We start from the raw sequence: 22189 nt of genomic DNA on the forward strand, positions 1-22189 counted from the left end.
ATAATAATAAATGTGGTCATTGTCGTATACAGCGGTCGTAACCCGTACAGAATGCCATGGTCTCCAGCCCGTAGCGCATGTTTGCCTCGCTCATAGAGTGGAATTCTCCAGTTGTTAGTCCATTTCCAGTTGCTGAAACTCACAACAGGAAACGATATCCTAGTCACTTAGTGTGTTCACTGCCACTTCATACCGAATACTCTGTGGCTCATTTCGCATGCCTGACAATGCCGTTGCCATATCTGGGTTCACGTGAATGGGAACATGGTAAATGTGATTAAATAGCCCTTGGGTTTTACGCATGGAGATTTTACGCATGTAGGACATGCATGTTACACGACAGAAGGTAGTATAGTCTCCGTGCAAGAACCGATACAACATGTCTCTGTTTGAAAACTCGCTCAATTCCTTTCATTCGAATGTTTCGATTGCCCTTGCCCTGCTTACGCACCCCTTTGTTCTTCTCATCATTAGGCATCAGAAAGAGTGGCCCGTAGAAGAGTACGCGAAAAATTTAGAGGATTCGCTCAGACTATGCATGACATATTGTGATATGCCGGCTCCAGCCCGAAACATATCGCTCTTATTTTTTTTTTTTTCAGTTTAATATATCACGTTTTAACAGCTACCTAATAGCTGACCAGCTGCTCTTTTTCCACGACTAACCTCTTGCCCACGTACTCGGCTGCTACGACGACATGTCTTGGCTGTCCAAAACCACTGCCAGCTTGCCGCGTATTTATTTATTTATTTATACAATACTGCAGACCAATTTAATGGTTTATGAAAGAACAATACTGCAGACCAATTTAATGGTTTATGAAAGAACGATTGGGAAAGTTGTCGGTCCGAGTCACGGCGCGAGTCTAATCGACGCACGCCGAAACCGAAAGGCAAAGGGTTCTGCCGCACGCAGGAAGCGAGTTCATATGATGTCTCTGCTCTCGAGGCTGCTACCAAAGATGGAACGGGCGTAACTCGGAAGAGGCTCTCAATCATCGCGAATCCAATCGCCTCTCGTCTTCTGCGGCGGCCGCGATTGTCCTTCGCTTCCTCGACCCTGATCGGCGTCGTCGCTGAGGGGGAGGAGGGGGAAGTCACCCCCCCGCCCCCTCTTCCTTCGCATCACCGATACCCGCAATCCCCCACGCCACCTCACAGCGTGTGCCTCTGCGTTGGTGTGGATCGCGCTGCTTCTCAACGGGGAGTCGGTTGGCTGGCATCTTTGTTTCTGTGCAAGACCCCAACCGAAACCACTTTCCTGTGACCGATCCGGCTTCCTGTGTCACCCGTTACGCATGTTTGCTTCGTTGCTTCCGCGCGCCGTGTTTGTCTATTGATGCGAGGCGGAAGAAATCCCGGTTGCCACTTCGACTTGAGAGTGGAAGAACGTTAAATGTAAACAATGTGGCGGCTGCGGCAGCTCCTGGTCTCATCGCTTTGCTAGATATTGTACCAGCTATTTTTGTGCGTCACTGGTCTAATTAGTCGCGGAGCAACACAGCATGTTTTGAGACATGTAATACGCGTAAGGACATTGACAGTGTGGAACGCGACATTGACAGTGTGGAAAGCTTGTGGAACGCATGTAGCTTTAAACAATAGTGTCGCATGTAGACGATTTCATACCGAGCATAGAAAAATGCTGGCACGTTGCAGTATTACAACAGAGCTTGACTTGTGAGGTTTACTTCTCCTTTTTTATTTTCCTTTTTGAAATGTCTCCCCAGAGATCTTTAGGGATGTCATGTGCGTTTTTTTTTATCCATAAGCAGTATACTGTCGATGTGGGAGTAGTAAGAGCTATATACAACGTTACGAAGTCTAGGTTGTCGGTACGGCCCAGCTCTTGGTATAGGGAGGTGACCTTAAATGAAGGAAGCCCGCAAGAACAGCATCGCACATTGGTGGACGCCTCGGCTGCGGGAATATCCCCATTTTATGGGGAGTGAGTGCTATGAAAGTACATCAGCAGCTGTGCCTGTTGCGGACACTATAAAAAAAGGGGGGGGGGGTGGCAAATATTTGACGATCTGATACGTTTCTTAGGCCGCCACATTTGGTAATCGAACGTGTCTCTCTTACCTTCGTGTAGACTTGCCTCGTTCGCTGTGCGACGCAGAGCACCTTCGACTTCTGTACAAATATGCCGCTTGTTTGTTTGCGAGATTTCGAAAGTGTAACACATTTGTTTACACGGCTGTGTCGAAGTTCGGCACGTTTGCGTCTTTGAGAAAGATCGATGCTCGTGCCGTTTTGTGACACTTCGCTGGAAGCGCCCACAGCTGCACGGTTCGTGTTTGAGCTGAATTCGTGTTGGGAAACTCGGAGGTAGAAGGGGATGAGGGGGGATAGTCGTTGTATACGCCTGGCTTCGGACGTCGTTTGGAAACACTCGCTACGTTGGCGTCCCGTGATGAACGGCGGCCTCTTTCTCCGAAGAATGCGGCGTCTCGGGGTCCCCCGTTATTTAAAGTAACGAAAAGGAAATCGGCCTATGCTCGGTCATGTGTTCAGTTGAGAGGAAACGGTGCCAGAAGAAGAAGCTCGTGGAGAGAGCTGCGTTTCCGCACGCTTTTGCTTTTGATGTCTCTCTCTCTGCATCACGTGGATCGCCTTCACAGGGCCCTCGGGGGCGCTGCCCTCCTTCGGAGACTGCGGAGCCGACCAGCGTCACGGATGGCACAGATCTGCGCTCTCTATGAAGAGCTGGTCCCCGATCCCCCCAGTCCAATCCAACCCCCTCCACCACACCAGCAGCCTCTGGACGTACAATTAACTCTGGACAACCTCAGAAAAAGGCGCACACCGGCATGCGAGCTCCATCAGGCAGCCGTGGCGAAACTTCATGAAAGACTTAAGGGGCAGCTCCTGGTATTCACGGACGGGTCCGTTCGGGACAGCCCCCATTCGGCCGCGGCTGCCTGCGTCATACCATCGACTGGGACAACCATCCGCTGCCGACTTCCCTTTCACGCCAGCTCCACTGCAGCTGAATTGGCCGGCCTTCACTTGGCAGCCGACCACCTTGCTGCCACGTTACCCCAGTTGCCTGTGGCGATTCTGTGCGACTCCCGACCAGCCCTACAAGCGCTGCTCCAACCAGACCAAGCAGGCATAACTGTGGCGTTGCTGCACGCAAAACTGACCGCCATCAAAGAGAGTGGTGTGCGCCTGTCCCTCCACTGGCTTCCCTCGCACGTTGGAATAGCTGGCAACGAGGAGGCTGACGCCGCCGCTAAGGCAGCACACCACTGCGACACGCCAGTCACTAAGGCGGTAACCCAGTCGGATTACTCACGGCAGCGACTGCGGAAGCTCTTACCAACGGCCCACCCTGACACACGGGTGGCAAGCGGCAAACCTCCACCATCCCTTCCGGAGACCGGCCTGGACAGATGCGAGCGGCGGTTGTTGCTTCGCCTGCGTACTGGCAGCGTCTGGCCTGCGGCACGCATGTATTCCGCGGGTCGCTCTTCATCGCCAGCGTGCCGAAGGTGCGGTGATGACGAAACGCTGCAGCATATTGTTTGCTCCTGCCCTGACCTGGCCACTGAGCGTTGCGCACTGGTAAGCCGCTATCGTCTGCTTGGACTACCTGCCGAAACAATGGAAGACATACTTTTTCCCGCGCGCTCGAAGACGAAAGCCCTTCGAGCCTTCCTCGAGTTCTGTGCTTGCGCGGACCTCGCCGCCTTATAGACGGACTCTTTTCACTCGCACTACTGACTGTACTGACAAGACGTTCTCTTGCCATGACATTCACTTTTTCTTTCCTTCCTCTCTTCTTCCTATCATCTTTACTTCCCCTTCCCCGATCCCTAAAGGCGCTGAGCCGTGCCCCCGCGACGGGAGGCAGAAAATAGCGTCCTTTTTGTCTCTTCCTCTTTCATTAATCTCTCTCTCTCTCTCTCTCTGTCTCTCTCTCTGTTTTGGTTCCTTGTTCTTGTTTTATAGTTCGCCCGGGTTCAAACGTTTTTTTTTCCTACTTATTGACCCGCAGCGATGTTTTTTTTGGTGGCTTGCCAGCCGACCTAAACGACGGTTTGAAGTTTTTGCACTGGACACCAGGATTGCATTCTGCGAGGTGGCAAAACGCTGGCACCTTTGCCAGTTTTTGCCTGACGCGTGGCAGCCCAAGGCTAGGCTTTGAGAGGCTCGAAACATTTGTTGAAAAAAACAAAACATAAAATTCACAAGGTCTTTTATGAATTCACTCCAGATGACTGGAAGGTGAAAGCTATCTGCTCGTTCTTACTCTTATCAAGCGATTGTACTGATCGCCCTGTACCTCAAAATCTTTCCGTACGTAGCGTGGCTTTGCGTTGCCTCCGTGATGGTAGGCATGGTTTGCCGTACTTTCTGCACATCTGGTGCCTCCGAGATCGGGCCACCTACGACCAAGTGGCGACGTGATGTGACGACTGCATCGACGTTACGTCACCAGTCACGTAACTATGACGTTACCAAATTTGCCGATTTGTGACGTCATCGGATGGGAATTTTTATTACGTCGCTTTAGTCGGGTTGACTCCGATGATCACTTCTCGTGTTTTGACGGGGCTTCAAAGCTCTCGCTTTTTTTTTTTTTGTAGCGACCAAACTGATTGTTAGGGCTCCGAGAAATGAATGTCACTGTTCATATTTTTCAAAGCACAATGAAGGTATATCGGGAAAGGCGTATGTCGTGGTCAGACAAAGAGCAGCGTCGGTTGTTTCGAGTCGTGATAGGTTATCGACTGCATATGGGGAATCTAGGACATCGGTTCACGGCCTCTGCGCAGTGGCGGACGGCGCGTTAACATCGCAGTATGACCTTCGTGCTGAGATCGTGCAGTGCATGCGGCGCCTAAAGCGCATGTGAAAATAGTAGAAATCCAGAAACACATATTCCAAGCCGGTATACATTCTGCTGTACATCGATTCGAAATTCTACTCCGTTTAAAGATGAGTCAGTGAGTAAGTAATCACTGAAATATTAGTTTGAAGCCCATACGAAAAATCACATTTCAAGCTAACTTTGGGACCATAGTCCGCAGGTGTTAGCAGGGTGTTTTCCCACTGGCATCTGCAGTGGTTTATTGGAGGAACGCTTTATGGAATCCGTGTAATTCAACAACACCTTTTGTACCGGGTGGCGTGCATACGCATTCTGTATGAACCCACGTTGCGGCATGCCAGTCTCGTCGCCCGGTGTGTATGTAGTATCATCCGCGGGATTCAGCATGCAGTGAGCCGCAGCGTACGACTTGGGGAGTCTCGGTGTGGCCTCCAAGCATCTTTACATACAGCCTGCGACTTGGGGAGTCTCGGTGTGGCCTCCAAGCATCTATACATACAGCCTACGACTTGGTGAGTCCCGGTGTGGCCTCCAAGCATCTATACATACAGGTCACCGACGATTTGAAGCGTTCGTGCAAGTCACGATGCTTAGCAGTGGCCTTCGTTTTCTGTGCTGTGTACCTCCACGAAAGGTATACTTCAGCAGAACAGACTGTTGGCTATCCATGTTATCCAGCTAATTGGTGGGTCCAATGTTAAAGGGAACGCCTGGGTGCACGGCATGTTTGGATTTCACTCTCTCGAAAAAAACATAGTGGCTTAGAGTTGCGTATAGCTAGCGCTTATTGGCAGTTTCTAATTTCCCTTGACAGACTAGTGCCGTGCATGAACATTGCTTAGTTATGCAATTGCTGCTAGAGGGCCGGTAATATGAAAGGTGCTCATTGTAGCGTTCCTCTTAACAGTGGACGGGACTGTACACTAAAAGAAGGAACCCTATAAAACGGACGACCACAAAGGGAAGAGCAGTTTGCTGACGTCACACCCACCTATAGTTTAGATACATTATCGGTGTTGCGCATGCGTAACGTCGCATAGAAAACAAAGCGAAAAGCAAGCATAGTAACACAAAATGAATGTGCGATAACACCTGCCGAGAACAAGGTTAGTGTCACAACTGCGCATGTCAGCAGGAGCCCTACATACATTCAAATTCAGAAGCATGCCATGACAACGAGGCCTGATTTATACAAGAACCAACGTTCTATATTGTGTCTGCTTTTCCTTCTGTGATCGTTTCTGTCAGGCTTCCTCTTTCAGTGTACTTCCACGAGTTTTCAAGAGTTTATTCGTCCCTTATACTTCCGCTCGCGTTGCAAGAAAAAAAAAATCACTCAGAGCTTTGCGTAATATGCGCTGCTCTTTGTACGCTTGTTTGGAGTTGTATTTCATTAATTTCATTCATTTCGTTTGATTCTTGCTTTCTTTTTGCGTATCTCTTTCAGCGGTTGCACACAACTATAAATACGGCTTTGTGTTACGAGGCAATTACACTGGGTTAAGGAAGCGTATATTTTGAAGCAGTTGTTCGTAATCGACCCTTTTTTTTTTTGGTTAGTCCATTGTTACGATCGTCTTATGCACCTTTGTTTACGTATCGAATTGTGAGTCAGGTGTGCACGGTTCGGGAGCACCGTGATGCACAGTTAAAATTTATTTCGCAACACCTTTTTTTACTCGCACGTTGTTTTTAGTTTAATTCATGCAACCATACGATATTATCAGCGACAAATTAACTTCTTTCTTCCTTTGTTCCTTTAGGTTAGTTAATTGATTGATTTTGAATATAAACTACCACCCAGGCAGCACGCCGCCGTTGGACCAATCTTGGACCAACATCGGCTAACATCGGCACCGACGTCGGGCCAACGTCGGAAGTGCAACTTCTTCCAATGTTGGGCCGACGTTCAAGCCAATGATGGGCCGACGTTTTGCCGATGTTTTAGCCAGTATGCAACCAACATTGGGCCGACGAAGGCCCATCGTATTGCCGACACAGCTGCCAATGTTCGGCCAACATTGGGCCATATTTCAGCCAATCACATGCCATTTTTACGCCGATGTTTGCTGCACGACGAATATTGGCTACGGATGTACGACCGACATTGGACCAATCCAGGGCCACATTGCAGCCAATCAAATGCCGTTATTACACTGATGTTTCCTGCACGACGAATATTGGCTACTGATTGGCTTGCCATTATGTAACCATTATTAGTAGGGAATTTTTCTTACCGGAAGATTTAAACAATATGCCTCGATGACCCGCTCTTGTAGCTTTGCAGCCCTGTATACTTGGGGCAACAGAAATTGAATGCTGAGAACTGAAAGCAGTTACTCGATCTATTTCATCTTTTATACCTCATTCCCTTTGCTAACACTAGAAGCGTAGTTTATTTTTTTACCAATTTATCTTTTGCAATAGCGAGTGCTTTATTTGGTACTAATATTTGGTGCAGCAGATCGAAAAAAGTTGTAAGGAAGTAAATGTTGAAAGCATATGTCCCCCACTTGCAATCCCCACATATGTCCGCCACATGGTAATCGAGAATATTCATAGTTTAGAGCATTTTTTTGTAACTAAAACATGGTGATGGTGCTTCCGAATCAGCATAAGCTAGCCGAACAGTGCACCACCGACAGTCTGCAGACTATTTATTCTTTTTTTTTTATTTGGTACAACAAAAAATGTATACATTGAAAAATATATATACACAACTAAAAAAGGCCCGCTCTACTGCAGGTCAGGTTGCGTTGGGGGCACAGTGACAGTGGTGCTGTCAAGGCCCTGGCTGCTGTGGCTGGGCAGGAAGCCAGCTGCCGCAAGCAGCCGATAATCTGCACTCTGAGAGTGGGGATCATCGGGCTGCTCCACAACAAATGCTTCTCTGAAGCGCCGCTTCCTGCCCCCACAGCGATCACCAGACCCTGGCAGCCACCTCTTAATAAAGTTGAGGGCCTCCGCCTGGTCGCACCCTGCTTTTTGGCAGATGACATCTGCATACAAGAACAGAAATACCATAGTACACATGAAGCACTGCAGTACAGAGAATACACAAGGGTACACACACATAAAACAATGAACAAATCTAACCTGTCACTAATCTACAGAGCTTCAGGTTCACAAAGGCCCTTTTCCCTTTTCTGCCATGAAGGCTGTACAGCACTTGCACGTTATGTGCCAATACAGCCTTCATGGCATTCACACCAATTTCTCGGAGGCCACGTCCCCCAATCTGCAAAAGGTGCTTGCGCTGTAAAAAAATGCAAGAAGCATAGATGGGGTGAACGCAACAGCACATCGAAATGTTTTCATGATAAAAATCTGCAAGAAGAGGACACTGAAAACAACAACTTGAATTTTTGGGCATCACAACATTTCATTGTTTTTTTACGCCAACTTCAACTCACTTGACCTAAAATGGTTTCCACATCAGCCCTCTTACACTCAGTGTGAGAACCTTTCAGAGTCCTTCTCTGAATGCAGTTTCGCTGTTATCAAATCAAATACAACACTGTTATAACCCTTAATAAATATTGATTCTAGCTATGAAATAGTATAATTACTTTGTACAGTGCTCGAATTCCAATACACGTTTCTTCGAGGTTACAATGTCTTTGCCTGAATGTTGACCAGGAGTAGCTTCTACAGGTGAAAAACGATGAAATATGTGGAATTCAAAAAGAAGCTTGCACATGTTTTTAATCAATGCATTGTAAGCAGAGCACAACAAGATAAATGAACATGATCAAGGCGTACTAAGAGGCAACCTTAGAGCGACCAAATCTTGGTCATAGATGAAACTGACAGAAAAATAAAGGTCGCACTAGATGGTCGCACCATTTGCTGTTTATATTTTTCTGTGATAGCGAACAAAGAGGCATGTCGCTATAGAAATCTCATCACAATAAACAAAGGTGCATTTTTCTTCACACTGCGAAATTGGGTGCAAGTTAGATTTTTAAAAAAGTAAGAAATCGGCTAACACAAGGCAGGGTGAACTGCAGCTCAAAGTAGAGAGAGCCGCAGCAGACACGAAATAGGGTGATAAATGAACAAAATTACTGAATGTCTGTTTTAAGCAGGCTATTGCTAGTCACTGCCCATCAAACACACGATGCCGCCTACATCGTCTGCTAGCTTAGGACAGTTCACTCGGACTTCACAGACTATAGTAAATACAGTCGAATCTCATTAATTCCAACACACTTAATTCGAACTAACGCTGTGGTCCTATCAAAGCTATACCGCGCTCCGAAAATGCTCTCAGCACCCCGCCCAATCCTGCGGTGGCACTTCAGACACCTCATCGCTGTGCTTGAAGAAGAAAATGAAGAAAAGGAAAGAAAAGACTGCGGTGGAATGTTTGCCAAATGCCAATCTGCGACATTCGTGTGCCCCGCTTCGGCTTTTTCCGTCCCTGCCACATAGAGACCCTTCTCCTCTAAACACTGCGCATGAAGAGAAAGAGGGGGAAAAAAGCTGTCGCAGAGAGTTGGCTCTCTCATGCCGATCTGCAACGCGCCGGTGTCACGCTTCCCTGTTTTTCGTTCCTGCTATGTAGAGACTCTTCTCCTTTCAACACCGCGCATGAAGAGAGAAAAAAAAAAAAGCTGCCGCGGAGTGTTTCTCTCTCGAATGCCGATCTGCTTTTCTCCAGGTGGAGACGCTCCTCCATTCTCATCATGTGCTGGCCACGCTCCGGCTGCAGCGCAGATGGTAACAGTGGAAACACAGTTGGCTTCGAAGAGTGTCAGCACTGGACATTGCCGCGCGCAACTTCTTTTGCCAGGAGAATACTGAAGCCGAAGTACAAATGCTTTGCAAACTGCACGCAAAACTTGTTGACTCGTTGCAAGGCCAACGTGTACAGACATGTATTGACTACTTTAATTAATGACGGATGTGCTGTAATTTGTGAATAAAACTTCTCCATGCACATGCATCACTGCATGGTGAGCCCTCCGCTCGTTTAACGTATTTACTCTATTCTACCGCGCCCTCGACTGTAACGCGCGCCCGGTTTCCACGACAAAAAAAAAAAAAAACTAAGACATCGGTTGCAACGCGCACCCTTTTTTCTCGTTGGCCCGCTTGATCACACCACTCGCGAAAACGACTCTTTTTGAGAGCGTGTTCCGTTTAAATATGAAGTATGGGGGAAGCTTATGCCTATCTGACGTGCAACAGAGCATTGCTGTCACTCTAGTTTTACCGTGGCCCGATGTCAGTACACAAACTTGCTTCGCCCCCTTCTCCTAGACGGTTGTGGTGCCAGGCATGTCGAAGTAAAGAGGCGTGTGATCGGCATTCCCGATTTGCCCAAGCAGGTAGCCGTTGTCGTGCCGCAAGTTTAGGAGGAACCTCTGAAGACTCTGAAGCTTTTCTTCGTACTCCTCCGGCAACTTCCGGCATATGCCCGTTCGCCTTCGGAGGGAAAAGCCTTTTCTCTTCATAAAGTTCGTTAGCCAGCACCTGCTCGCTTTAAAATGGCTCTGCATTAGCCCTTTTTCTAAGGCTAACTGCATAGCCTGCACTTGGAGCAGCTCTGTCGTCATGGGCCGCTATGCCGCTCACTGCTTAATCACATACTCGCCGAGCAGCTCTTCAATTTGTGGAAACCGACCCTGCTGTGGTCCACTGAAGCCTTTGCGTGAATCTTTGCTGTCGACAATATTCTGCTTTTGTTTCCGCCAGTCCCGCACGCACGTTTCGGGAACTCCGAATGACCGCGATGCGGCCCGATTTCTGTCCGTTCTGGCACACGCGACGACTTTTCTTTTAGAAGCAGCATTGTGGTGCACTCGTCGAGTTTTTGGAGTCGGCCCTACCATGCCGTCGATGCTAATGTACTACAAGATGACGAACTCTTCAGCACACGTATGAAGTGCCGCGCATGGGAAACACATAGGCAGAAATGACCGACGCGCCATGCCGACGCACGTAGGGGGCGGCCATTTTGTAAGTGGCGATGGCAATAGAATGACCATATTCATTTTTTTTTTCGTACTCGATTCTAACGCACATGCGATTTATGAACTCTCCTAATCGGAAAAAAGGTGCGTGTTAGATTCAAGTAATTACGGTAACTTTCATTATTTTGAACTTCTTTTAATTTGAACAAATTTTCTGGCCTCTTTGAGTACGAATTATTCATATTCGACTGTAGTACAGTGGCTCATGAGATAACCTGACTAGTTTGTTTCCCGAAACACTGTATCTTAAAGCAGTACTAAATTTCTGCATGTTACATAGGCATATTAAAAATCAAGAAATATACACCAAAGCCGCAGCCACAGCTTTACTCTGCACAGCTGCCTCTGCTGCCTCCACTTCTCCAGTTGTACCAGCAGGCAGCCGAAGAAGGTCAGAGGGGCGCTGTGCTGGCTGGGCGTGCTGAGGCACGGACAAGAGCAGTACCTTGTGCTTCAGCTGTCGCACCTCCTGCAGAACCTGTCTTTGTTACTGCCAGATGCCAAGTTGGATCCGCAGGATCCGTAGCAATAGAGCTGAAACATACAAGAGTACATACCATATTTACTCGCACAATTTGCATCCTCACATAATTTGCTCACCAGTATAATTAGCCAGCCTGCTTTACTAGAAGAAACCTTTTGCTCGCATACTTTGCCCTCCCCAACCAGCCCGAGCCACCTTGCCAGCACACACACAGACACATTTGACTTCATGATGCTCTGGTCAGGCACATCTCTTGTCGAGCAGGCGAGTGCAGTCTTACACAAAATGGACTGAGTGCAAGGTCCCTTCTTCCATGAACTTTTATGCTTTCCTTAGACTATCGAACTTGAAAACTGAAACCTGTTTATGTGTAGTCCGAAATGCCTAAAGGTTTGCCTCCTATCTTCCCACCTCTTCCACGGCAAGAATGTATTCCCGAGACACAGCACAGATGTTGAACGCGTGCAAGGACCTGTCACATCAACTAGATGAGGCAGGTTTTCACACTCTTTTTTTTTTTTTCGGTTTCACCATCTGGCCATTGCGTTTTTACCGTTCCTTGTGATAGGCTACAATAATTATATACGAGGCAGATTGCTGTTATAAAGCTTACCGAAGAAAACTGAAACCGTGCTACCGCTAAGCACATCAGCGTGGAGTTCTTCGACATGCAATATTCAGTATGGGAGCCAGCAGAAGAGTGCGTTGAATAAGACTTAGCATAGAAGCTTGGGTGTGTTGGTTAGATATCGGAAGGAACACAACGCAATAGAAGACTGGGACAAGGAATGGACACACACACACATGAAGGGCGACACACACAGCACTGTGTTGGCATCGCGCTTCCTTGTCTGCATCTTACTTTACGTTGGGTTCCCGACAATTATTGGAGAGTACTTATGTTTTCTGGTATAACCCTGTCGTGGGAACTGGTTTTTGTGAGCACTGTTCGGAAGAACTTCAAGAAAATGGGGGCATTTGAACAGGCTTAGCAAACAAACGACAATCCGCTTTGAAACAGCTGTGACAGCGCCTGCAACATATATTCCCAGTTGAGCTTTTAGGCCAGCGATTCCTACTAGCTTCGCACATGACCGGATTGACAAAAAAAGTACACATAATACGCGAGTATATACCGCATTTGACTCTGTAGCTTTGATGAACCAGGCAGATACACAAATTTATCCAAAACTCCATTGATTCTATTGCAAAATTATTCAACAAACAAATTGCGATGTTATCCATGTTACTATACGATTGTGGCACTTTACCATTGCAGCTTTCCAGGAGGCACACATAGTGCAGCGTTAGTTCACCACTCGCAGTTAATTGTATGCAGTAGGTTGCTCACAGCAACTGACTGCATGCAATGGTGAACATCTTGCATGCTTGCACCGCTGTTTCAGCATGCTGGCTGCTTCCCATACGGCTATCAATTGATGTTCACAAAATTGGGAAGATGAAGAAAGACTACACAGTGCCCTCTGGCCACCCTATACTCCAAACCTCCAGCCAACAAACAAACAAAAGAAACAGAAGTATGCAAATGAATATTATTCCTAATGCAGCTGGAATGGAGTGTAGTTTTCACCAATTCTGTGTGTTAAGTCAATATGGAGTGAGTTAACTCCATAAAGTAGCTTTTCTCATAACAGTGTTCACTCTATCGTAACACACAAGGAGTGACTTCATAGCATCTAGAAGGAAAAATAGAATCTTCAGTATTTGATAGAAATGTGAGGCTCTACCTTAAAACAACAATAATCTGGAAAAAGAACTCATTACATTCGAAAAAAAAAAAAGGTAGCACAGTTGATCCCCTTTACAAGAGACACTGATGTAACAGACAAACGGGGATAAGAGGCACCAGTGTGCAGGCTGACATTTGGCTCATCATGCATCAGGCACTCCGTAGATGCGCCTGTGCAGCCGGGAGCCCTGCAGTCAAGCATGCTGAGCAAGAGTGTTGACCACTGTACAATGACACATTGCCACAAAATTTCAAAACTTCATTTCACAGACTTCTGCAAAAGCTTCTTACACTCTTGCATAATTTTTGCACAAGCTTCTCTCATTCTTGCGTGATTTTCGTCAGAACATATAAGTGTTGGAAGTTGTATGTCTCCAAAAACTTGCACAATACAAATAGCATACATTAAAGTCTATCACTTAATACGTGCATAGTGTAACAATGAAAGGAAACTCACGCATGGTTTGCTCCAAGCCTTCGCCGTGCGGTGCCTCCTTGAGCCTTGGAGAGCACTGTACAGCTAGAGCAAAGTAGCATCAATCCAGTGTTAATGGCAGGTTAACAAGACAACAAAACTAACCCCCATATTCATAAACGCTCCCCGACACGACTTTCACCCTTCACTTGACAGAGTTGAGCACTGTGCCGCTGCTCGTTTGAAAGCGACGCTGCGCTACTCGAGAATCACAGCAGATTATTGCTGACATGCAGCAATTTTCTCTGCTTAGAGACGGCGCTCCCATCAGCCATCTCAAGTGAAGGTGAAGCGTTGAGTGGAGGGACGTTCTAGAATACGGGGGTAAGATTGGTTGCAAGAACACTACAATAGACACACTTAATTTTTACACTTCATCTATATTGTACAGCTACACACATTTTGCATCCTTATAATGCAACATATACATACAGGCTTATAAAGTAAACACTGTAGGCTGCTCAAATAACACCTACACAAAAAAATTACCCAAAAGTGGCCATGCGCAAAGTACTTTTATTTGAAACTCACAAAACTTGTGCGGTGATGGAGAATAAATAAGACAGGTTACGCTTGGAGGCACATGAGACCTTCGCAGCTTTCATAAAGTACCAAAAAGAATATGGTATGTGTGTGTGTATGTACGCATGAAGCTTCAGCCTTTACATACGGTTTCTTGAAAGAATCGACTATGAATTTTATGGCACCTGTGTCCTTCAGCGCAATTGAAAGCCTGCTGATCAGTGTGTGCAATTGTGAAATAGTTACATGGAAAATGGCGTGAAACACCTAAAATCAAATTTTTCTAGCTAGGAAATATGCAGCTGTGTATACACAACACATGCTGCAAACAGTGGGAGGTGACCACAAAAGTGATTTGAGTGTAAGCGGCAGTATTCCGCATTCATGCACCCCACCATTTTCAACTGTTGCCCAAAAGCAGCACCACTTCAGCGTGATACTTTTTTTTTTTTACATCATAAACAGCACGGAATACAGCGAGGATGAAAACAACATATGCAATTAAATTTTGAGCACTATTTATGGTGCGCATGATTGATTGATTGATATATGGGGTTTAACGTTCCAAAACCACTATATGATTATGATAGACGCCGTAGTGGAGGGCTCCGGAAATTTAGACCACCTGGGGTTCTTTAACGTGCACCTAAATCTGAGCACACGGGCCTACAACATTCCCGCCTCCATCGGAAATGCAGCCGCCGCAGCCGGGATTCGAACTCGCGCCCTGCGGGTCAGCAGCCGAGTACCTTAGCCACTAGACCACCGCGGCGGAGATGGTGCGCATGAAAAAAAAAAAAAAAAATAAAGGCCTTTGTACAACGACGAATTCATAATTTGCCTTCACGTACCTTCGGTTAGGCTGCACCACATACAGATTTTTTGTGGCTTTCAAAAGAGATTTGAAAAAAAAAAAAATAATAACCGTGTTTACTCTCGTCATGAGCGCACTCACTAAGTCACCCTCATTTTAGTCGCCAAAACTTTGAATTTTTTTTTTCTTCCACATATTAAACACACACCTTACGTTCATCCGCTGAAGTCCCACGGGCTCCCCCCCCCCCTTGCCGCCTTCGCTCGCTGCCACGTGCCATTTTATTTTTGTTTCTATTTGTTCACCGAACGTCCCCTGTCTTTTTTAATTATCTCTTGTAACATATGTGGCATTATCTTGTTCCCGAGGTGCCACAGGTGCTTTGCTATGTAGATGCACCATTGAACTAGTATTTTTGATCAACTGTGCATTTCTGATCTTTACCTTGCAAGTACGTAAAACTGGCATGCTTCTTGATCTACGATACACATGTGGCTTGTCTCACTTTGAAGGAAAAGTTAGCATACAATGGTGTAAATGCTTAGAATTTGAAATATTGAGGCAGCAGCACACCGGAGATGATCATATGATAAAGACACAAGTGCTGCCTTATTACTGGCAAGTTGTCACTTATATGTACAAATAAATTTTGCGAGCTAAAAAAAGTACAAAAGCACAGCGAGGCTATGATGTGGTTCAACCTGTGGATTCGCTTCATTTATCACGCCATATGATGAAGCTTCCTTTGGTAAAACTGCTCAGACAAGAAAAAAAGTTTGCTGTCCAATACAGCAACTATACAAAGTGTGCACGTGCATCTCGCAGCGCCTTTTCGTCACTTCCGAAATGCGCCACCAACATGCCTGGTCACCAACCGAATCTATCGCCTACAACTGCCATGTTGTCTCCTCGTGCTTGCACCCGTTTAGTTTTGCCTCACGATGCAAGTTTGAGAAATTATGAGCTGCTAGTGAGGCAAGTTGATTTAGTAGTCCACGCAGAGGGAGCAGAGCTTAGGGTGTTTCTTCGCTGAAAGTTATAACCTGAAATTGAGAACGCACATTCCGATTTTCCTAAAAGTACCAGCGTATTTGGCTGGTGCAGATTAACAAAAGCTACTTGAAGAAACTTTGCAATATTTGCATCTTCAGGTGCAACTTCATTACGGGTAAGTGCCATAGCCAAGTATTTACCTGCAAACAGATATAGCTTACCAAGATACTGTATATACAAACTTGTCCGCAGTTAAAATCATGATGACGAGGAAGGCGGTTAAAATCGTGATGGCGATCGCGGAGATTTGGTATTGCATTAAAACAAACTATAAAGAATGGGAAACAATATTAGTTCACTTTGAAGTATAGCCGATCGGTTCAAGTTGGGTGTCAGAATTTTTTTTAATTAGTCAATTAATTCTATACACGGTCTCCATCATGTTCAGTGACTCCACTGTACATTAGCGTACAACAAAAGCAAAATACAAAGTGAAAAGTGTGTTAAAGCATACGCGAAAAATAAAGTGATGACTGGCATTACCGCGGCACACACCACGCAAAGTCGCTATCTGCCTTGTATAATATTTTCCTCGACTATTTCCACAAATTTCAATCAAAGAGGCTCAAGCTCAACATCAGCACTCTTTAAAACACTTGGGGGGGGGGGGGGGGCATTGCTACTTTGGTGGCATAGGCCGTGACAATATATTCATAATATTATATCTCTTGTAAACTTGCCTAGCTCTGCACGACTAGTTTTCGATGGGAGCAGCTGCGCTTCGCACATCCACTCTTAAAATTGCGGCTCGAGAGATTTTGAGCTTTCACTTGTTTTTGGGCCAGGCAATTTGTAGTGAAAGCAAGATAATAGGCCCTCATAGGTTGTGGCGGGCAGCCGGTGTACGCCGTGGCTGGTATATGTGTCGCACATCTTGATTATCTGGTCTTGTATCGAGTGAACGAGCGAGGCCTTCCTAATCCAATGAGCTCGTTAAAGTAAGACAACAAAAAACCACAATGCTTCCACATCGTTCACAGCAACAGATGACGAGCCCCCAACAAACCGCACTGCAGCACGTGAACTGCCGTAGGTACCCAGGGAGTTACCCGGGCATGGCGGGAGAGGGCGACAACGGCAGAAGTGACATCACAAGAACACTATGTATAAAGGGGACATTTAAAGACTTTTTTCCCATTTATAAACTTCGTGCACTGTTCTGTCACAATTTATAGCTCAGAATAGTTGTATTTTGAAAAGGGCACTAATTCATAAGCCCAATGGTTCAAGGATGGGTGCATTTAGGGGGCCCATTCTACGTTTTACTTATGCCCTTCAAGAACTTGCTTACAGGGCCAAAGTCCTGTTTCAGAAAGAACACGCTAGTGCGTGGCCAGCAGTCCGTCAAGCATTAGTGCTGGTGAGATTTGGAAATGCAGCGCATGAGCATCCTCATCTGCTACTTCTCTGTTCATGCTCTCGGGGCTTACTTGCGAGGCACGGTCCTTCGCACTTTTCATTTTCACACTGTAAATCAACTGATACCCACTCTGCCTTCCATTATTTAATAAACCAATATTTCATGGTCACGAGGAGGAGCTTTTAATGTTTGCTACATCAGACCTGAACAGCATTTTGAGTCATCGAAACTTGCTAGTTGCAGCGAGCATTATGGGAAAAATATGATGTGTTTTACGGTGACAACTTGCAAAACACTGCAGCAACGATTAAAACCATGCATTTTTTGTGCTCACAGGAATTCCCTGAAGCAGGAGGCACTGGGCTAGATAAATTGCACAGCTAAAATACGGATGCGCTTTCCAATGCTGTCATGCGTACAGGCGGAGAAATGGCAGACAAAACTGGGCGCACCCCGATTCTATGCGCATGCGTCCCATTCACAAGCCTCGCTGCCAGTTAGCACCACATGGCTCACTGTCCATGAGCTCGCTTGTTTCCTGTAACAGTGGACCATACGGTACACCTATTTAAAAACGAGGATAGAATGTATATAATGCAGCATCTGATGAAGCCATGATGATATGTTGCTGATGAAATCTGGAACTCTAGTTAGTACCCTTATTGTTAACCAGCCGACCGACTAGCAAAAAGATTTGCGACTGAAATGATGGCATCTACACCTGCCCTTAAAGGGACACCGAACAAAGTTTTTGCCGCCGAGATTTTCAGCCAAAGCAAGAGATTGGGCCATGAAATTCATAGACAATAATAATTTCAAGCAGAAACTACGAAAACATACTGAATTTAATGAGCCTTTTACAAAATGCCGCGTCTAGCTCTTAGACACGGTGTTTTCTAAAAGGTCGCGACATTTATTTTTCAAGTTTTTTTTTTTTGTTATTCAAGACAAATCTACGGTGCATTGTTCACAGAAAACAAAATTGCCTCGGTAAGATTTCTTTGCGAGCCGCTTACTAATTTTAAGGCAGGCGCGTTGATTCGTGAACTGAAGGATGCGAGTGATCGATCTTGCCTGCTAGTGGCTAGGCGACAAAGGCTTTACCTCATGTCCTGGTGTAGCTAAGTCACGCAAATGGAGCAGAAAATGTGCATTATCATTTATTTCACCTAAATATCACACGTATGTGACTTATTGCCGGTGACAGGTGATCAGGATGAAGTCGACAAGTTGCAAATCTGAACAAGAATTCACTCGAATGAAAAACCAACCTATACTCACGTGCACGGTGAAGTCGAACACGTCGTCCGTCAATGTTGTCGCTGATGCCCGAAGGAAAAGAGAAGAGGACAAGCGACGGGGTCGTCTCTTTCTATAAAGTCGGCGGAACTGCCAGAACGGCCAACACAAAAGGCATCGGGTTGACATTCCTTTATCTTGGCATCAGTCGCTCCACCCGGGCATGCAGCTGCTACTGGTTCTACTACTATCCTCTTCCCCGTGCCTCTTCCCGACATTGCACTGTTGCTGCCATACTCGCGAACCTTTTTAAATTAAAGCACGCAATCATGTATTATCGTGCGCCATACTAAACTTAAAAACAGTGCGCCGGTACATGAGATCACGAAGCGCGGTCCACGCCATCACAAGAGCAATTAGAGAAATGAAACAAAGAAAACAAAAATGTATAAAATATTTTGTCTCAATACGATCCGCAATCCAGTTTCCTGCAGCGGCTTTTGGCTCTGTATGAACGGCCAAGCCAGTGCCAAGCCAAGCTTGCGTCCCTGATCAGCTGTTTGTTTCCATCGAGAATTCAACAGTGAACTGGTAATTTGTTTAGATGATATTGCTAAAGGGCTTGAAATTGAATATTTCTCTACGTACTACTGCTGTACTTTTCCTCTCTGTTTCCTGATCACAGTGATGAGATTGAGGAGGTTACAATTTAGAAATCAGCAAGTGCAGCTCAAGCATTGCTAGTATCGGTGTTTCGGTAATAAAATGTTACAAAGATTTTGCCCCGCGACCTGCTTGCCGTGTTCGAGCACCCAGTAGAAATTTACGGTGCCGCGTTTGAAAGAGTTGAATAAAATTGCAATATTACGAAAGAAAGGCTCTGAAGCAACATCGCATTTTATCAGGCCTACACCTCCCACACCTAGACGAGTAAAACTCGTCGATATTATCTTGCAAAGCTGTGTATAATATTTAAAACACATTCTTTAGCCTACGATGAATTGTTCTCTCGTGTGGCTTCTCCATTCGGTACTGTCACGTTAACTTACAAAGGCAACTTTCCATATTTAATCTCTTTAGATGTTGCAAAAGCTTGACACGTGGTGTGTATGTCATACTGATAATTCTCCTCGTAGCCTGGGTCCGCCTCTTTAAACAGCGTCGCATTTTATTGTTCGCAATTGTGTTTGTTTTATACTGTAAGCTAGCTGTGTGATTTCATCAATATTCACGAGTGTTCCCTGACTATACAAACACGTGCGTCTTATTTGGTGCGGTGCACGTTTGTATGTAGCAAAAAATGTCATTTCGTCAGCGTGTGTCTGCATACACTTGCATGCCCTGCAGTACGTGTACATAATGAAGGCAGTAAGGACTGCAATGCATAGCCTTGCATGGGACATATATTCCATGCACCCTCAGAGAAATGTTGTTTGTTATGAGCCTACTGTTTATCATTACATTTTTTTTTTCGTTAAAGTTTCATCTCCATATAAAGCAGCTGTATACAGGCACGAGCTTCAGCAGCTTCCTCGTTGTTCCATTTTAAATAAAAACACCAAGCCTACCCGAATCAATGATCTGTTTGCTATCATTACTGTTATGTGTTCTACGATGTACACAAGGACAGTAGTATACAAAAAATACGGAGGGAATTGAATGCCCTGCCTGCATGGCTGCGCCGTTTCACAAGATCAGGCGCTGCGCTGTGAAGCTTCCTACCGGCCTGCAGAAATTCAAGGGAGCGTACAATAGCGTGGTTCAAGAGGACTTGTGGGGAATACTAGACACACTGGGTGTAAAAGATGGAGTCACTAATCGTTTAAAGGAAATCTATAAAACTAACAAGGTAGCTAAAAGGTGGGAAAAACAGGTATCCAAGCCCACAGTGGTGAAACGTGGACTTAGGCAGGCGTGCCCACTGTCACCCTTGTTATTCATGATGTACCAACAAGGATTAGAGGCCAAATTAGAGGCAAGGGGACTTGGCTTCAACCTCTCTTTAGTCAAACAAGGAAAACTCATTGATCAGGCACTACCAGCATTAATCTACGCAGATGATATAGTGCTAATGGCCGACAACAAGGAAGATTTGCAGAGGTTGATGGACATCTGCGGTAATGAGGGAGATAGGTTAGATTTTAGATTCAGTTAGGAAAAATCAGTAGTCATGATTTTTAATGATAACAAAGGTAGTGAGCTTAGAATACAGGAAGTCACGCTAGAGATAACAGATAAATACAAATAACTGGGCGTATGGATAAGCAGTGGGACCGAGTAACTGAGGGAACACGAAATATACGTGACGACTAAAGATAACAGGAATGCAGCAGTGATGAAAAATAGGGCACTGTGGAATTACAATAGGTATAATGTTGTGAGAGGAATATGGAAAGGGGTCATGGTTCCTGGGCTGACGTTCGGCAACGCGGTCTTGTGCATGAGGTCAGAAGTTCAAGCAAGATTAGAAATTAGGCAACGTGAAATATGTAGGCTTGCATTAGGAGCTCACGGGAATACACCAAACCAGGGAGTACAAGTTGATATGGGATGGACATCATTTGATGGCAGGGAAGCTAGCAGCAAGATAAAATTTGAGAAGCGATTGAGAGAAATGGGGGAGGAGCGTTGGGCTATGAAGGTTTTCAGCTACTTGTACATGAAGAATGTCAATACAAAATGGAGGAAGCGAACCAGGAAATTGACTGGTAAATACTTAGAAAACAGCAGGTGGCCAAACCAGAAAGAACTATCGGTTAAAAAGGAACTGCAGGAAACGGAGACTGACATGTGGAGAATTGGCATGATTAAGAAGTACGCACTAGAGATCTATCGAACTTTTAAGCAGGAAATTACCAAAGAAAGAATCTATGATAATACTCAGGGTAGTTCGGTAGTTCTCTACTGTTTGAGGCCAGGACGGGAGTATTGCGAACCAAGACATATCGGGCCAAATATGAAAAGGTAGACACAATATGCAATGCGTGCGAAGAGAAAGAAAAAACTGCCGAACACTTGACAAAAATAATGCTCTGTAAAGGGCTTCACCTTATAGTTCAAGATGATGGCGCAGAGTTTTTCAAAGCACTGGTGTTTAGGGACAGGGAGGGCAAAATAGACTTTAAGCGGGTAGACTTAACTAGAAGGAGGTTATCTGATTGGTGGCTAAAGTCAAGGCACGATTGAAAATTAAACCCTTCACTTCAAAGTACCCGTCCAACTTTACTATTTAAAGGGGAAAAAAAAATCTAGTGGTTAGTTCACTAAGCATTACGGCTAGGTGACGTTAGCCGCCGCCCAATCTAAAGGGTACGGCCACATCCATCCATCTATCCAGCCAAGAATATGCTCTCTGGCTTGTTGCTTCAGGCCTAGTCAGGTAGATTTTCTGGCCTCACCGTTGAATTGTTTGCTCGGGTTGTGGCTTGCAAGCATTGCGGTTTTGGGCTTCGTATCATCTTGTTCCGTCATCATGTCCTCCAAGTGGAGGACATGTCGCAGTGTGAGGAGGGAGTACGACAAGGCGCTGATAGAATGAGCTATCAGTCTTACCAGGCAGGCGGTTGAGAGCGCACCGAGGCAGCTGACGCACACCAGCACTATCCGCTTCCTGTATAATACAGGCTAGGGAATTATAGAAACACAGAGCAGAACTCAACTCTTGTGCCTCTCTC

The 22189-nt window shown here is 45.7% G+C and overlaps 2 protein-coding genes and 1 long non-coding RNA gene across 5 annotated transcripts in view; 1 reads left to right on the forward strand and 2 right to left on the reverse strand.

Annotated features, from left to right (window-relative positions):
- The window catches only part of LOC119174679 (uncharacterized), a 129829-nt gene that overhangs the window by 23722 nt on the left and 83918 nt on the right, over window positions 1–22189 (forward strand). The gene's annotated exons all lie outside the window — the stretch shown is intronic.
- Window positions 7515–11312, reverse strand: LOC142817745 (uncharacterized). Of its 2 annotated transcripts, none has more exons than XR_012895334.1 (2): window positions 11264–11312; window positions 7515–7839 (listed from the first exon to the last, which is right to left on the reverse strand). XR_012895334.1 is itself a non-coding variant. In XM_075895266.1 (2 exons), exons 1-2 carry the CDS (start codon window positions 8037–8039, stop codon window positions 7577–7579), a joined length of 366 nt encoding a protein of 121 aa, XP_075751381.1. In that variant the 5' UTR covers window positions 8040–8078; the 3' UTR covers window positions 7515–7576. The 2 variants fall into 2 exon arrangements, 1 of the variants encoding a protein (XP_075751381.1); XM_075895266.1 differs by lacking the exon at window positions 11264–11312 and adding an exon at window positions 7937–8078.
- LOC142817746 (uncharacterized) lies at window positions 11301–18853 on the reverse strand. Its single transcript, XR_012895335.1, has 3 exons — window positions 18558–18853; window positions 13510–13572; window positions 11301–11352 (listed from the first exon to the last, which is right to left on the reverse strand). It is a non-coding gene; the product is annotated as an uncharacterized LOC142817746 (long non-coding RNA).

The sequence above is a fragment of the Rhipicephalus microplus genome, chromosome 5, assembly GCF_043290135.1.
Source record: "Rhipicephalus microplus isolate Deutch F79 chromosome 5, USDA_Rmic, whole genome shotgun sequence".
Lineage (NCBI taxonomy): Eukaryota > Metazoa > Arthropoda > Arachnida > Ixodida > Ixodidae > Rhipicephalus > Rhipicephalus microplus.

What these genes read in the sequence shown, in the direction of transcription:
- LOC142817745 (XM_075895266.1), bottom strand. Translation starts at nt 8,039, where the DNA reads ATGAAGGCTGTATTGGCACATAACGTGCAAGTGCTGTACAGCCTTCAT. An exon ending in GCTCTGTAGATTAGTGACAG is followed by an intron (nt 7,840 to 7,936) that starts GTTAGATTTGTT and finishes TCTTGTATGCAG; the next exon opens with ATGTCATCTGCCAAAAAGCA.